General features: G+C 46.3%; 1 protein-coding gene across 1 annotated transcript in view; it reads left to right on the forward strand.

The window, feature by feature from the left end:
- The first annotated feature begins 226 nt into the window (after positions 1 to 226).
- Positions 227 to 16,773, forward strand: part of acsf3 (acyl-CoA synthetase family member 3) — a 52,907-nt gene continuing 36,360 nt past the window's right edge. The window contains exons 1-2 of the mRNA XM_063067532.1: positions 227 to 1,247; positions 5,823 to 5,978. Coding sequence (XP_062923602.1) covers positions 528 to 1,247; positions 5,823 to 5,978 — 876 coding nt within the window. The 5' untranslated portion in view covers positions 227 to 527. The remainder of the gene's footprint in view (positions 1,248 to 5,822; positions 5,979 to 16,773) is intronic.

Below are 16,773 nucleotides of genomic sequence, written 5' to 3' on the forward strand. Positions count from 1 at the left end.
TTGAGAGGATAAGCCCTTAGTAACGGTACCGACGACCCGCTCCGACCAACTTGTGGGATGCGAAGACTCATACTACCCGCCCCGCTCGACCGTCCGTCCGCCCGCCACCCAAGCGACGAATGGTCCGAGGCAATCCGCCTCCCCTGGACCCCTCGGGCTCGTACTGCTGTTCCGCTCCTGCAGCACCCGGACTCTCTGTGACGGCTCACTTCCTGTCTAGCGGAGCTGAGGGCAAATTGGGTGAAGATTGAAGCCCGGCTGGTGGACAAATTCAAACCCCTCTGTTCTTCCCGTCTCGACAGCTCTGATTGTTTTACGTTTGTTCATAGTGTTTCATGTCGGACCTGCGTGAGACGCTTCGTTCACAGGCACAGCCAGTTTAGGAAGTACAGTACTCTATCGGCTTCCAGCTCTCTCGCCGCTGAGGGGCAGAGTGGACAGACAGATATAACTCCTCAACCGCTAGTATTCTAAGGATATCGTTTATCTAAATCTGCAAGGACGGCGATAAAGCTGTGGGTTGTACCATGCTTTCCAGTTTATTAAATATCACACCTGAATTGGTGTCTTATTACTATGTCCGGTGTTGGGGCCGATGTACATCAGCCATTGTGAGGAGTGTAAAGATCCATAAATGTCTGCAGAGGAATTTGGGTTCAGCAGCATCCTCGTTCGCAGGGACAGAACAGGTCTTCACCAGGGCTGCTGACTTTGCAGACAGACTAGCTATTGTGGATGATCGTGGACGTTATACATACAGGGATCTATATAGATGCAGTCAGGCCCTTTCAAGGAAGATTCAGAGTGCCTTGAGTTGTTCTGATGGTGATATTAGGGAGCAGAGAATTTCAATCCTGTGTCCAAACGATGCATCTTTTGTGATTGCGCAGTGGGCTTCCTGGATGGCTGGTGGTGTTGCAGTGCCACTCAGCCATAAGCACCCAGCTTCTCAGCTGGAGTATGTTGTTCATGACTCTCAAAGCACTTTAATCATTGTGGAGGAGGATTATGTCAAATCGGTTACACCAGTTGCTCACAAACTGCAGGTGAAATGCCTTCCATTGTACAAGTCCCACCGACTGGCCCTTGACACCATGCAACCAGACCAATGTGCTGGCACTCGAGTGGCAGATGCTCCCTACATTGTGACGGACTGGAGAGCCAGAGGAGCCATGATCTTGTACACCAGTGGAACAACAGGACAGCCCAAAGGCGTCCTCACCACATATGGCATCTTGAAGAGTCAGGTGATTTAACACTTTTTTCCTTAATCCATGTACTAAGTTTGCTGCTGCCTTTCAGCATGTTATTATAAGCGATATTCAAATGTACAGCTCATGAGAGGGTGGAGAGTGTGAGCATGCAGCCTCCAGTCCCTGGCCCAGACTCATAGACATCAGTTTAGTGGATACCCCAATGAATGTTTATACTATCTCTCATTAGAGATGGTCATGCCTGGCACTGCCTTGGCATGAATTTTACATCCCTTGTTAGTCCATGCCTGCATTGTCAACCTTTCATTGCATGCAGACACCTTTGTTTGCTGGGGAGCTGTGAAGAATCATTAATGATCCAGATTGTGTCATCATTAGCGAGATCCTCACATTTAATACCTAGCACAACAGGGATGGGGATGGAAGATCTTCATTGCTGCCCTAAGTGCCAGTGGTGTAATGGGAAGTAAGTAAATAAGTAAACTCAACAAGTCAAAAGGTAATTTGGATGATAATGTGGTTAACTGGATCAGCAAATTTGTAGATGACAGACTGGAGAACTCATCTAGTGAGGCGTTATGGGTGGAGCTGAGCAATAAGAAAGATATGACCATGTTAATGGGGCTATATTGCAGACCACCCAACAGTCCGAGGGAGTTGAAGCAACTAATATGGAGAGATGAATCGTAAACACAAAATACTCTGCAGATGCTGGGTTCAAAGCAACACTCACAACACGCTGGAGGAACTCAGCAGGTCGGGCAGCATCCGTGGAAATGATCGGTCAACATTTCGGGCCGGAACCCTTCGTCAGGACTGCAGAGGGAAGGGGCAGAGACCCTATAAAGAAGGTGGGGGGAGGGTGGGAAGGAGAAGGCTGGTAGGTTCCAGGTGAAAAACCAGTAAGGGGAAAGATAAAGGGGTGGGGGAGGGGAAGCAGGGAGGGGTTAGGCAGGAAAGGTGAAGAAGGAATAGGGGAAAGCACAATGGGTAGTAGAAGGAGGGGGAACCTTGAGGGAGGTGATAGGCAGCTGGGGGAGTGGGTAGAGTGAAATAGGGATAGGGGAAGGGAGGGGGAGGGAATTACCGGAAGTTGGAGAATTCTATGTTCATACCAAGGGGCTGGAGACTACCTAGACGGTATATGAGGTGTTGCTCCTCCAACCTGAGTTTAGCCTCATCATGGCAGTAGAGGAGGCCATGTATGGACATATCCAAATGGGAATGTGAAGCAGAGTTGAACTGGGTGGCAACCAGGAGATCCTGTCTGTTGTGGCAGATGGAGTGGAGGTGCTCGACGAAGCGGTCCCCCAATCTGCGTCGGGTTTCACCGATGTAGAGGAGGCCGCACCGGGAGCACCGGATGCAATAGATGACCCCAACAGACTCACAAGTGAAGTGTTGCCTCACCTGGAAGGACTGTTTGGGGCCCTGAATGGTGGCAAGAGAGGAGATGTAGGGGCAGGTGTAGCACTTACGCTTGCAGGGATAAGTGCCAGGTGGGAGATCCATGGGGAGGGACGTGTGGACCAGGGAGTCGTGGAGGGAACGATCCCTGCGGAAAGCGGAGAGGGGAAGATGTGCTTAGTGGTGGGGTCCTGTTGAAGGTGGCGGAAGTTGCAGAGGATAATGTGCTGGATCCGGAGGCTGGTGGAGTGGTAGGTGAGGACAAGGGGAACTCTGTCCCTGATGTGGTGGCGGGAGGATGGGGTGAGGACTGGAGTGTGGGAAATGGAGGAGATGGGGGTGAGGGCATCATTGATGACGGCAAAAGGGAAACCATGATCCCTAAAGAAAATGGTATTCCCTATTCCTAGTTCCTCCCTCTCTGCCGCATCTGCTCCCAGGATGAGGCTTTCCATTCCAGGACATCTCAAATGTCCTCTTTCTTTAGGGATCGTGGTTTCCCTTCTACCGTCATCAATGATTGAATAGGTTAGGACTTTATTCCTTAGAACAGCGGTCCCCAACCACCGGGCTACAAAGCATGCGCTATAGGGCCGTGAGGAAACGATATGAGTCAGCTGCACCTTTCCTCATTCCCTGTCACACACTGTTGAACTTGAACATAGGGTTGCCAACTGTCCCGTATTTGCTGGGACATCCCGTATATTGGGCTAAAATGGTTTGTCACATATGGGATTGCCCTTGTCCCGTATTTCCCCCGCTAAGGTAAAGCGTTCCTATGAAATCTTTCTTGCCAAAATGGCGTAAAGCGCAGAAGCAATTACCATTAATTTATATGGGAAAAATTTTTGAGCGTTCCCAGACCCGAAAAATAACCTAACAAATCATAACAAATAACACATAAAACCGAAAATAAGTAACACTAACATATAGTAAAAGCAGGAATGATACGATAAATACACAGCCTGTATAAAGTAGAAATAATGTATGTACAGTATAGTCGGGAAGATAAAGGCAAAACCGATTTGTGGGGGAAAAAATCAGCACGTACGCGCATGCGCACACAGGTGCCCGCGCGAGGCTTCATGGTCATGGTAGTCTTTCCTGGGGTAAAGTGTCCCGGGATTTGACTGCTACTTTTGTCCCTCATTTGGGAGTGAGGAAGTTGGCAACCCTAACTGTAAAAGACATGTTGAGGTGAGTTTAACCCTACTTGAACACCACCCCCCCCGCCCCCAGTCGGCCGGTCCTCAAGAATATTGTCAATATTAAACTGGTCCGCGGTGCAAAAAAGGTTGGGGACCCCTGCCTTAGAACATAGAAGATTGAGGGGAGATTTGACAGAGGTGTACAGAATTGTGAGGGGTATTGATAGGGTAAATGCAAGCAGGCTTTTTCCACTGAGGTTAAGTGGAACTACAACTAGGGGTCATGGGTTAAGAGTGAAAGGTGAAACGTTTAAGAGGGACATGAGGGATAACTTCTTCACTCAGAGGTTGTGAGAGTATGGAATGAGCTGCTAGCTCAAGGGGTGCACGCAAGCTCGATTTCAAAGATTGAGAGAAGTTTGGACAAGGATGGGAGGGGTACGAAGGGCTGTGGTCCTGGTACAGGTTGATGGGAGTCGCCACTTTCAATTGCCGGTGGTCCGAAGCGCCTGTTTCTGTGCTGTACTTTTCTATGACTATGAGTCTATAACCACTGGAGTGGTCCATTTCCCTCTGAGCAGTGTGTGCCTCCAACCATGGAGGAGATTTTAACATCCACTGGCTTTCATTGTCCCAGGACCTTTGGACACTTTCCTGGAGGTTTCCTCTGGAGGGGTGGAGGTTGAGAGGAGATCTGATAGAGATCGATAAGATTATGAGAGGCACAGATAGAACAGACAGACTGCTTTTCCGAGGGTTGAAGTGTCTGTCTAATACCCGAGGGCATACATTTAAGGTGAAAGCAGATGTGAGGGACAATTTTTTTGTGCACGGAGCATGAAGGGTGCCTGGAATGTGCTGCCTGGGGTGGTGGTGGAGGCAGAAACATGAGAGACTTTGAAGAGACGTTTAGATGACACATGAATGTGAGGAAAATGGAAGGATGTGGACATTGTGTAGGCAGAGGGGATTAGATTAGTTGGGCATTTGATTACTAATTTAGTTGGTTCGGTACAATATGGTGGGCGAAAGGCCTGTTCCTGTGCTGTGCTGTGTTTGATGCTGACTTTAATCACAAAAAGGAACTCTTGCCTTTCGAATTCAGCGCTTTGTCCATGTTTGAACTGAGGCTATGATAAAGCCCAAATCAGAGTGGTCTCGCACTCCAAATTGTCAGTGCAAGCCGATATTTCAGACAATACTGCAGCTGCAGACAAGATCTAGTGAAACAGGCACTGAATGTTCAAGTTGATCCTTCAGATATTGGGTGGGTGAGCTGAGCTGAGCTTGTGTATTTGGTACGCTGGCATACATTCTGTACAGGAGTATGTTGGATATTAGTGTATTAATATTTTGGAAGGATTAATATAGAGTCATGAAGTACTTTGACCCATCCAGTCTGGTCTTCTGTCCTGCTACATCCACCTGCATCTGGTCCATCGTCTGCCATATCCCTCTCATCCATAACCCTCTGCAAACATCCCTTAAATGTTACAATTGAAATCTCGTCTACTGCTGGTATGTTAATTATAGTAGGTATTAGAGTCATAGAGCAACACAGCTCAGACCAAACCCAGTGAATCAGTGCCAAAGTATAGGCACAGGGGATCTCATTGAAACCTATTGAGTGTTGAAAGGATGTAGAGAGGATGTTACCAATAGTGGGTGAGTCTAGAACACAGACTCAGAATAAAAGGACATCCATTTAGAAAAGAGATGAGGAATTTCTTAAGGCAGAGGGTGGTGAATCTGTTGAATTCATTGCTGCAGATGGCTGTGCAGGCCAAATTATTGGGTATATTTAAAGAGGAGGTTCTTGCTTAGTCAGGGTGTCAAAGGTTACAGGAGAAGTCAGGCGATGCGGTTGAGAGGGATAATAAATCAGACATAATGGAATGGTAGTGCAGACTTGGGCTGATTGGCATAATTCTGCTTCTATGTCTTTTAATCTTATTAAAGTCACTGTGTGCGTGTTAGCATTAAAGTCGTTTAGTTTGCGTGTTAATGCTACGGGGTGTGATATTGGTAACCGATAACATTCACCATTCTGCAGATAACCTCGCTGGTGAAGCAGTGGGAATGGAGCAAAGACGATGTTATCCTGCATGTATTACCTCTACACCATCTGCATGGAATCCTCAATAAGCTACTGTGTCCACTCTGGGTCGGTGCTGCCTGTGTGATGCTGCCAGAATTCAATGCTCAGCAGGTAAGCAGGGAGCACTCCTCGAAGCTTAGAAGGATACGGGGAGATGTGGAAGAAGAATGTTGCAGAATTCATTAATAACTGAGAAAGGATTGGTTTGATTCTGCAGTCCACTTCCAAGCAGCGTGTCAAATGCAAGAAATTTGATTAAGTATCAGAGAAGGGACATGGCACTGTACTTGTTCAGAGGGTTTGTGTGACAGTGTCTGTCAGGTAGCGGAATTTGGAAACAGCAGGACCACACAGCCTTGCATTCCTGGTGATAGCTGATCATATTGTTTGTCATTCTTCTGGTAAGATGGCAGTGTGCTTGGACGCAGCAGCTTCTCCAGGTCCATCCAAAGATGTTATTGTCTTTTTTATGATCACAAGACACTGCTGGACATTAGGAATTTCAAGTACTGCAGGTTTACCACTTCAGTGAGTTGCTCGTTAGCGGAAGAGCTGGACTTGGTGTGGACTGTGTTGCTGCCTGAAGTCAGTGCGCGAAGACTATGTGCAGTCTAGTAGTGAGTGAATGTCTTGGATGTTTTCCTTGTGATCGCAAGGCACTGTTGGACATTGGTAATGTAGAATACTGCAATCCTGGTTCACTTGCTTATTGCTGAGACCGATGGCAGGGGAGGTGCATGGCCTCAGTGGTAATGTGCATTGGGCCTCTGTTGGAGCCGCCCAGGAGAGATACCACAGCTGGTATGGTCCTGGATTCATTTTACACCGTAGCCATGTAGGAATGCTGTTTTATCCATGAATGACAATTAAACTTGAACACAACGAAATCTGCAGATGCTGGACTTTCAAACAACACACATCAAAGTTGCTGGTGAACTCAGCAGGCCAGGCAGCATCTCTAGGAAGAGGTACAGTCGACGTTTCGGGCCGAGACCTTTCGTCAGAACTAACTGAAGGAAGAGTTAATGAGAGATTTGAAAGTGAGAGGGAGAGGGGGAGATCCAAAATGATAGGAGAAGACAGGAGGGGGAGGGATGGAGCCAAGAGCTGGACAGGTGATTGGCAAAGGGGATATGAAAGGATCATGGGACAGGAGGCCCAGGGAGAAAGAAAAGGGGGAAGAGGGATGTCCCATCCCTCCCCCTCCTGTCTTCTCCTATCATTTCAGATCTCCCCCTCCCACTTTCAAATCTCTTACTAGCTCTTCCTTCAGTTAGTCCTGAAGAAGGGTCTCGGCCCGAAACGTCGACTGTACCTCTTCTTAGAAATGCTGCCCGGCCAATTAAACTTGAATGTGAATTTACAGTACTGAGCAAAGGTCTTAGGCACAAGGATATATAGCTAGGGTGCCTAAGACTTTTGCTCAGTACTGTGGTAATTTTATGTATTGCACGCTACTACAGCAAAATAAAAGTCATGACATATGTGAGTGATGATAGATGTGATTCCGATACGGGTCTCTATTGTGGACTGAGAATATGAAGGTGAATCATGATTGAGGAAAGGAGAAAGAGCGGGAAGCACCAAAGACACTCTGTAATGATTAATAAACCAATTGTTTGGGATCAAATCACCTTGCCTGGTGACTCCACCCGTGCCACCCCCACTCCTACCCCTGGCACTCCTTGTCTCACGTATTCCACACCCCTCCTACGGCCCTCCACCCTCACCATTTCCAACATCCTTTGCTTCCGCCAGATTTACAGACTCACTTTCCACTCCGTGTTGACAAATACAGTACTGTGCAAAGGTATTAGGCACCCTAGCTGTATATGTGTGCCGAAGATGTTTGCACGGTGCTGTATATTAATGATTGGGATAAAAATGTACTTAGCACAATGAGTACATTTGCAGAAGACACCAAAGCTGATGGTGAAGTGGACCGAAGGAGGTTGGCTAAAGTTACAAAAGGATACTAATCAACTGGCAAAGTGGCTAAAGAGTGGCAGATGGAATTGAACACACAAGTGCAAAGTGCTGGATTTTGGGAAGTTAAGACAGGGCAGGACATACACAGTGGACGTCAGGACTCTGGGGAGCATCACAAGACAGAGATCCTGAGGAATACAAGGATACACGTAGCTCCCTGAAAGTGGCAGCTCAAGTACACAGGGTGTTGAAGATGGTGTACACCTTCATCAGTCGTGTCATTGAGTAAAGAGGTGGGCAGCATGTAGCAGTTGTACAAATCTTTGGAGAGGATGCATTTGGAGCATTGTGCACAGTTCTTGTCACCACTCTACAGGTGATGAGCCTGCATTGTGTGCTTTCTGGTTGCCACTTCACAGGAAAGAAGTAATGGTGCTGGAAAGATTCAAAAGAATGTTGACAGAACTGTAGGGCTTGAGTTATAAGGAGAATCAACTAGCAGAACTCTAATCACTACAGTTGAGCAACATCATTTGCACCACATTGCACTAAAATAGATTTTGTCTTGTGTTCTAATTGCGTTCTCTTTTTTAAAAATGATATATAATTTCCGGGTTTTTTTGTGAGTGCTGATAATATGAAGCTATGTGTCTGTGATGCTGCTGCAAGCTTTTCATTGCACGTGTGTAGACTCGTAGTGTACGCGTGACCTTGACTTTGAACTTTGAGACTAGTTAGGCGGAGACTACTTGGAACAAAAGATGCTGAGAGATGACCTTATTGAGGTTGAAAACATGGTGAGGGGCATAGATTCACAGCTTTTATTAAGGGGAGGGGAGTTTAAAACTCGAGGGCATGGGTTTAAGGTGAGAGGGGAAACATTTACGGGGAATCTGAGAGGCAACTTTTTCACACAGAGGGTAGTAGATATATGCAATGTGTTGTTGCCAGAGGGAGTAGTAAAGGTGTGTCTAGTTACAACATTTAAAAGGCGTTGTCAGGTACACGGTTTGAAAATGTGGGACAGGTACAGATAAATAGGACTAATGTAAGCAGACAGCTTGGTCGATGTAGATGAGTTGGGTCAAAGAGCCTGTTTCAATTCTGCAGAACTCTGTGAATCTGGGAATTTACTTACATCAGCTCACTTGCTTTGGTTACATAACCATCGACTTTCTTGACCAGCAAAAATCAGATTTCGAAGGATTCAGGTTTAATAGTATTGGTTAAGCTAGCTGTTTATGAGGGGGATTTCAACACTTCTGTAACTCTGCATGAATAAGCACAGTTAACCCTGATGAATTGCCTGTGTGTGATTGTGTTAAATCCACATGATCTGGATCCCAGACTGGAACAATTTGGAAAGAGAGCATACATGTGTCTCAGTATCTGAATCAGGTATATTATCACTGGCATGTGTCATGAAACTTGGTAACTTAGCAGCTGCACTTCGAAGCAATACATAATATAGAAGAAGAAGGCAAAAATAAAATAATAATAATAAATAAATCAAATACAGTATACTTATATTGAATAGATTAAAAATTGTGCAAAAAATGAAATGATATATATTAAATAAGTGAGGTAGTGTTCACGGGTGCAATGTCCATTTAGGAATCGGATAGCAGAGGGGAAGAAGCTGTTCCTGAATCGCTGAGTGTGTGCTGATAAAGGTTCTAGCCCCACCTTCCCTTAAACTGTCGCCCTCAAGGTACTGTTTAATTTGACACTCTGCAATCATTTCCAAACCTCTAACCTCCCTGGCTGAAAATATTTCCCCTCTTCTCTTCCGCAATCCTTCAACTGAAATCTAGACATCTAAGCCCCTGGTTTCTGATCAGTCTGAACCAGATAAATGCAACTGTGGTAAATGTGGTGTGTTCTCTCTTCCATCTGTCCCAGGGAAGGTTTTCTACAAAGTCAGTGCCTTTCCCCCCCCCCCACCCCCCAGTTTATCCCCGGTTTTACTGTGTCAAACGCTGCACCCCTATGTTTATTATTCCAGTTTTTACCCTGTCAGAGGCTACCCTCGCCATATCCCATATCCCCGATTTTACCCAGTCAGAAGCTGTCCCGTTTCCCCCCCCCCCCCGGTTTATCCCTGATTTTAGACCATAAAATAAAAGAGCAGAATGAGGACATTTGGCCAATCGAGTCTGTTCTGCCATTTCATCATGTTTTCCCTTAAGCCGCAATCTCCTGCTTTTTTCCTGTATCCCTTCATGCCCTGACCAATCAGGAATCTAACAACCTCTGCCTTAAATGTACATAAAGGCTTGGCCTCCACAGCTGCCTGTGGCAAAGAATTCCACAGATTTACCACAGTCTGGCTAAAGAATTTCCTCCTCATCTCTGTTCTAAAAGAACGCCCATCTATTCTGGGTGTCCAGAATAGATAGAGACAGAGACTGGAAATATCCTCTTCACATCCATGCTATCAAAACCTTTCATCATTCGATGGGTTTCAATGAGTTCACCCCTCATTCTTCTGAATTCCAGTGAATACAGGCCCATAGCCATCAGGCGCTCTTCATGTGACAAGCCATTCAATCTAAGAATCATTTTCAAGAACCTCCTTTGAACCTTCTTCAGTTTCAGCACATCCTTTCTAAGATAAGGCAACCAAACCTGCTCACAATACTCCAAGTGAAGTCTCACTAGTGCTTTATAAAGCTTCAACATTAAATCCTTGCTTTTATATTCTAGTCCTCTTGAAATGAATACCAACATTGCTTTTGCCTTCCTCAACATAGACTCAACCTGCAAATTAACCTTTAGGGAATCCTGCACAAAGACTCCCGAGTCCATTTTTTGTAATTTCTCTCCATTTAGAAAATAGTCAACACTTTTATTTCTTCTCACAAAGTGCATGACCATACACTTCCCGACACTGTATTCCATCTGCTTCAGTCCTTCTGTAGCCTCTCTACTTCCTCAAAACTACCTGCCCCTTCATATATCTTCATCTGCAGACTTTGTAACAAAGCTATCAATTCCATCATCCAAATCATTGACATATAAAGTAAAAAGAATTGGTCCAAACACAGACCCCTGTTAAACACCACTAAACACCAGCAGCCAGTCAGAAAAGGTTCCCTTTATTCCCACTCTCACTCTTGTCAATCAGCCACTTCTTTATCCATGCTAGAATCTTTTCTGTAGTACCATGGGCTCGAAGCTTGTTAAACAGTCTCGTTTGTGGCACTTCTCAAAGGCCTTCTGAAAATCCAAGTATGCAACATCAACCGATTCCCCTTTGTCTATCCTGTTTGTTACTTCTTCAAAGAATTCCAACACAGTTGTCAGGCAAGATTTTCCATTGAGAAAACCATGCTGACTACAGCTTATTTTATCATGTGTCTCCAAGTACCTTGAGACCTTGAAGAGTGGAGTGACACTTGCAATTTTCTAGCCTTCCGGAACCATTCCAGAATCTACTGATTCTTGAAAAATCATTACTAATGCTTCCACAATCTCTTCAGCCACCTCTTTTGGAACTCCAGGGTGTATACTATCTGGTCCAGATGTCTTCAGACCTTTCAGTTTCCCAAGTATCTTCTCTCTAGTTATGGTAACTTCACACCCTTCATGCCCCCTGACACCTGGAACTTCCACAATATTGCTAGTGTTTTCAATACTGATGCAAAAAACTTATTCAGTTCATCTGCTCTTTCATTGTCCCCCATTTCTACCTCTCCAGCACTGTTTTCCAGAGGACTGATATCTTCTCTCACCTCTCTTTTACACTTCATGTATCTGAAGAAACTTTTAGCATCCTCTTTAATATTGTTCCATCCTTACTTTCGTATTCCATCCTTAATTTCTTATTGCAACACACATCAAAGTTGCTGGTGAACGCGGCAGGCCAAGCAGCATCTATAGGAAGAGGCGCAGTCGACGTTTCAGGCCGAGACCCTTCGTCAGGACGGACTTAATTTCTTATTGTCCTTTTTAGTTGCCTTCTGTTGGTTTTTAAAGGCTTCCCAATCCTCTAACTTCCCACTAATTTTTGCTCAATTATATGTCCTCTCTTTTGGTTTTTATGTTGGTTTTGGCTTCTCTTGTTAGCCATGGTCATGTTATCTTTCCTTTAGAATACTCCTTCCTCTTTGGGATAGATATATATATATCCTGTGCCTTTTGAATTGCTTCTGGAAATTCTAGCCATTGCTGCTCTGCCATGATCCCTGCCAGTGTTCTTTTCCAATCAACTCTGGCCAACCCCTTTCTCATGCCTCTGTAATTCCCTTTACTCCACTGTAAAGCTGACACATCTGACTTTAGCTTCTTCTCAAATTTCAGGGTGAATTCGATCACATAATGATCACTTGCCCCTAAGGGTTCTTTTACCTTAAGCTCTCTAATCAATTCTGGTTCATTGCCCAACACCGAGTCCTGAACAGCTGATCCTGCAGTGGGCTCGGCCGCAGGCTGCTGTAAAAAGCCATCTAGAAATCCACCCTCCAGTAATCCAGCTCCAACCTAATTTTCCCAATCTACCTGCATATTGAAGATCCCCATGACTATTGTAACACTGCCCTTATGGTATGCATTTTCTATCTCCAGTTGTACTTTGTAGGCCACATCCTTACTACTGATTGAGAGTCTGTATACAGCTCCAATCAGGGTCTGTTTACCCTTGCAGTTCATTGGCTCTATCCACAATGATTCAACACTTTACAATCCTATGGCACCTCATTCTAATGATTTCATTTCACCTTTTACCAACAGAGCAATGCTGCCCCTTTGCCTTCCAGCCTATACTTTCGATACAATTAAGCTCCTAGCTATAATCTTTCAGTCATGTTTCTGTGATGCCAACGACATCATACACGCCAATCGGCAAGCGTGCGGCAAGTTCATCTACATTATACCGTATACAGCGTGCATTCAGGTACAACACCTTCAGACCTGTATTCACCCTTTTTGATTTTGTTGCACCATGCTCAACCTTTTGATTCCTAACTTTTTCTGAGGCCTTACCAATATCTGCCTCTGCAACCTCTCCACTAACTGTTCTGGCACTCTGGTTCCCATTCCCCTGCAACTCCAGTTTAAACCGCACTCTGCAGCGTTAACAAACCTTCCCACTTGGGTATTAGTCTCCCTACCAGGTGCAAACCATCCCTTCTGTACAGGTTCCTCCTTTCCTAGAAGAGAGCCCAATGATCCAAAAATGTTATACCCTTCCTCCTACACCAACTCCTTATCCATGTATTAAACTATAACCTGCCTCGTTCTGGCCTCCCTAACATGTGATATGGATAGCAAACCTGAGATCACAACTCTGGAGGTCCTGCCCTTTAACCTAGCACCTAACTCCCTGAGCTCCCGGTGCAGAACCTTATTCCTCATCTGACCCATGTCATTGGTACCTACATGGATCACATCTTCTGGCTGTTCACCCTCCCTCTATAGAATGGTGAGGACTCAATCCGAGAAATCCTGGCACGCAAAAGGAAACATACCATCTGGGAATCTCATTCTCGCCCAGAGAACCTCCTGTTCATTCCCCAAACTAATGAATCCCCTGTCACCATTCTGTGCCTCTTCTCCACCCTTCTGGCCTGAGTCACAAAGGCAGATTCAGTGCCAGAGATCCGACCATTGTGACTTTCCTGCGTTAGGTTATCCAAAGTGATGTACCTGTTTCACTCAGTCAAAAGTTGCCCCCCTCATTTATCCCCAGTTTTACCCAGTCAGAGGCTGACCCCCCTCATTTATCCCCAGTTTTACCAGGTCAGAGGCTGACACCCCCCCCCCCCCAGTTTATCCATGGTTTTACCCAGTCAGAGGCTACCCCACCCTGTTCTGTTTATCCCGCCGGTTTTACCCAGCCATAGCCCCCCCCCCCCACAGTATACCCGGTCAGAGGCCCCATAAGACCACAAGACATAGGAGCAGACCACACTGTACTCTTTTCCGAAGATGCTACCTGGCCTGCTGAATTCCTCCAGCATTTGTCGTGTGCTGCTTGGATTTCCAGCATCTGCAGATTTTCTCTGGTTTCACATAGGAGCAGAATTAGGCCATTCATCTTATCGAGTCTTCTCCCGATTCCATCATGGCTGACCTGGATCCCATGCAACCCCTTACACCTGCCTTTTCGTCATATCCTTTGATACCCTGACTGATCAGGAAATGATCAACTTCCACCCTAAATATACCCCTGGACTTGGCCTCCATCGCAGTCTGTGGCAGAGCACTCCACAGATTCACTACTTTATCACTAAAAAAAAATTACTCCTTACCTTTCAGAAGTTTCACCAGATGTTCCTCCATGCTTCTCACGTCCATCTCCATCAAATCAGGATTGTGCACGGCATCCTAGCTAATACATAACAGATATTCATTCTGGAGTGGCCGCTGCGTGCTGCGTTGCGCCGCCATCTTGTCTTGACAAATGAGGAGTGTTTAGCAGCTTTGGGCCCGTACTCACTGGAATTTAGAAGAATGTGTGGGGGATGTCATTGAAACCTATCGAATTTGTAAGGACTAGGTAAGGTGGATAAGGAGAAGATGTTTCCTCTGCTGGGGAATTCCAGAACTAGAAGGCACAGTCTCAAAATGGAGGGATGATCTTTTAGAACAGAGGTAAGGAGGATTTTTTTAGCCAGAGAGTAGTGAATCTGTGGAATGCTTTGCCATAGACTGTGGTGGAGGCCAAGTCGGTGGGTATATTCAAAGCAGAAGTTGATAGATTCCTGATTGGTCAGGGCATCAAGGAATATGATGAGAGGACAGGTGTATGGGGTTGAATGGGATTCGGGATCACCCATGATGAAACGGTAGAGCAGGCTCGATGGGCTGAATAGCCTAATTCTGCTCCTATGTCTTATGGGTTCATTGTCTATTCAGGCTCCTGTGTTACTTCCTTGACGGTAGCAATGAAAAGAGGATGTGTCCTGGGTGATGAGGGTCCTTAACGATGGACGCCACCGTTTTGAGGCATCTTCTTTTGGAAAGGTCCTCAGCTGGGGAGGCTAGAGCCCATAATGGAGCTGGGTGAGTGTGCTGCTTTGCAACTGTGAAAAGGCGGGGCAGTGGCAGCAGATGGAAGGTTCTTGAAATGAGCAAGCATGGTATGTTTTGCTATGGTGCGAGGCCCTGTCATTATAAATTGCATTCATTGTTGGGTTTGGGGGGGGGGGTTGTGGTTGAGGCCCAGCAGGTTGGATCACAATGCTGCTGAGGAAAACACAGCAGTGGGCTTTAGTTGTGTCTTGCTGCCGATATGGGTGCACCATATCGAGCCCATATTGAACTTGTCTTGTGATCCTGAGTGAGGTGGGAAGAAATAAAGGGGAGACGGGTATTCACCTGCAGAATCAGGCTGTGTGGTGAAGGAGAGACAGGTATTCACCTGCAGAATCAGGCTGTGTGGTGAGGGAGACCATTATTCACCTGCAGAATCAGGCTGTGTGGTGAAGGAGAGACCATTATTCACCTGCAGAATCAGGCTGTGTGGTGGAGAGGAGACCATTATTCACCTGCAGAATCAGGCTGTGTGGTGAAGGAGAGACCATTATTCACCTGCAGAATCAGGCTGTGTGGTGGAGAGGAGACCATTATTCACCTGCAGAATCAGGCTGTGTGGTGAAGGAGAGACCATTATTCACCTGCAGAATCAGGCTGTGTGGTGGAGAGGAGACGGGTATTCACCTGCAGAATCAGGCTGTGTGGTGAGGGAGACCATTATTCACCTGCAGAATCAGGCTGTGTAGTGGAGAGGAGACGGGTATTCACCTGGAGAATCAGGCTGTGTAGTGAGGGAGACCATTATTCACCTGCAGAATCAGGCTGTGTGGTGAAGGAGAGATGGGTATTCACCTGCAGAATCAGGCTGTGTGGTGAAGAGGAGACCATTATTCACCTGCAGAATCAGGCTGTGTGGTGGAGAGGAGACGGGTATTCACCTGCAGAATCAGGCTGTGTGGTGGAGAGGAGACGGGTATTCACCTGCAGAATCAGGCTGTGTGGTGAAGGAGAGACCATTATTCACCTGCAGAATCAGGCTGTGTGGTGGAGAGGAGACGGGTATTCACCTGCAGAATCAGGCTGTCTGGTGGGGGAGACCATTATTCACCTGCAGAATCAGGCTGTGTGGTGAAGGAGAGATGGGTATTCACCTGCAGAATCAGACTGTGTGGTGAAGAGGAGACCATTATTCACCTGCAGAATCAGGCTGTGTGGTGAAGGAGAGACCATTATTCACCTGCAGAATCAGGCTGTGTGGTGGAGAGGAGACGGGTATTCACCTGCAGAATCAGGCTGTGTGGTGAGGGAGACCATTATTCACCTGCAGAATCAGGCTGTGTGGTGAAGGAGAGATGGGTATTCACCTGCAGAATCAGGCTGTGTGGTGAAGAGGAGACCATTATTCACCTGCAGAATCAGGCTGTGTGGTGAAGGAGAGATGGGTATTCACCTGCAGAATCAGGCTGTGTGGTGGAGAGGAGACGGGTATTCACCTGCAGAATCAGGCTGTGTGGTGAAGGAGAGACCATTATTCACCTGCAGAATCAGGCTGTGTGGTGGAGAGGAGACGGGTATTCACCTGCAGAATCAGGCTGTGTGGTGGAGAGGAGACGGGTATTCACCTGCAGAATCAGGCTGTGTGGTGAAGGAGAGATGGGTATTCACCTGCAGAATCAGGCTGTGTGGTGAAGGAGAGATGGGTATTCACCTGCAGAATCAGGCTGTGTGGTGAGGGAGAGCCTGTCATTCTCCTGCAGTGAATTTGTGCTTTCTACCTGCTGTACTGGTTGCCGTGATCCTGACATCCTGTCACTGGCCATCCGGAAAATGGGTGAAGGGTAGTCAAGGTGTTAAGAATCAGGTTTATAATCGTGAAAGTTATTGTTTTGTGGCAGCACAACAGTGCAATACATAAAAATGTTGATAAATTACAATGAAATATATAATAAATAAACAGATAGCAAAATAATGCATTTGTGTTTATGGGTTCAAGGTGCTT

This window comes from Mobula hypostoma, chromosome 14 (assembly GCF_963921235.1).
Source record: "Mobula hypostoma chromosome 14, sMobHyp1.1, whole genome shotgun sequence".
In the NCBI taxonomy this organism is placed as follows: domain Eukaryota; kingdom Metazoa; phylum Chordata; class Chondrichthyes; order Myliobatiformes; family Myliobatidae; genus Mobula; species Mobula hypostoma.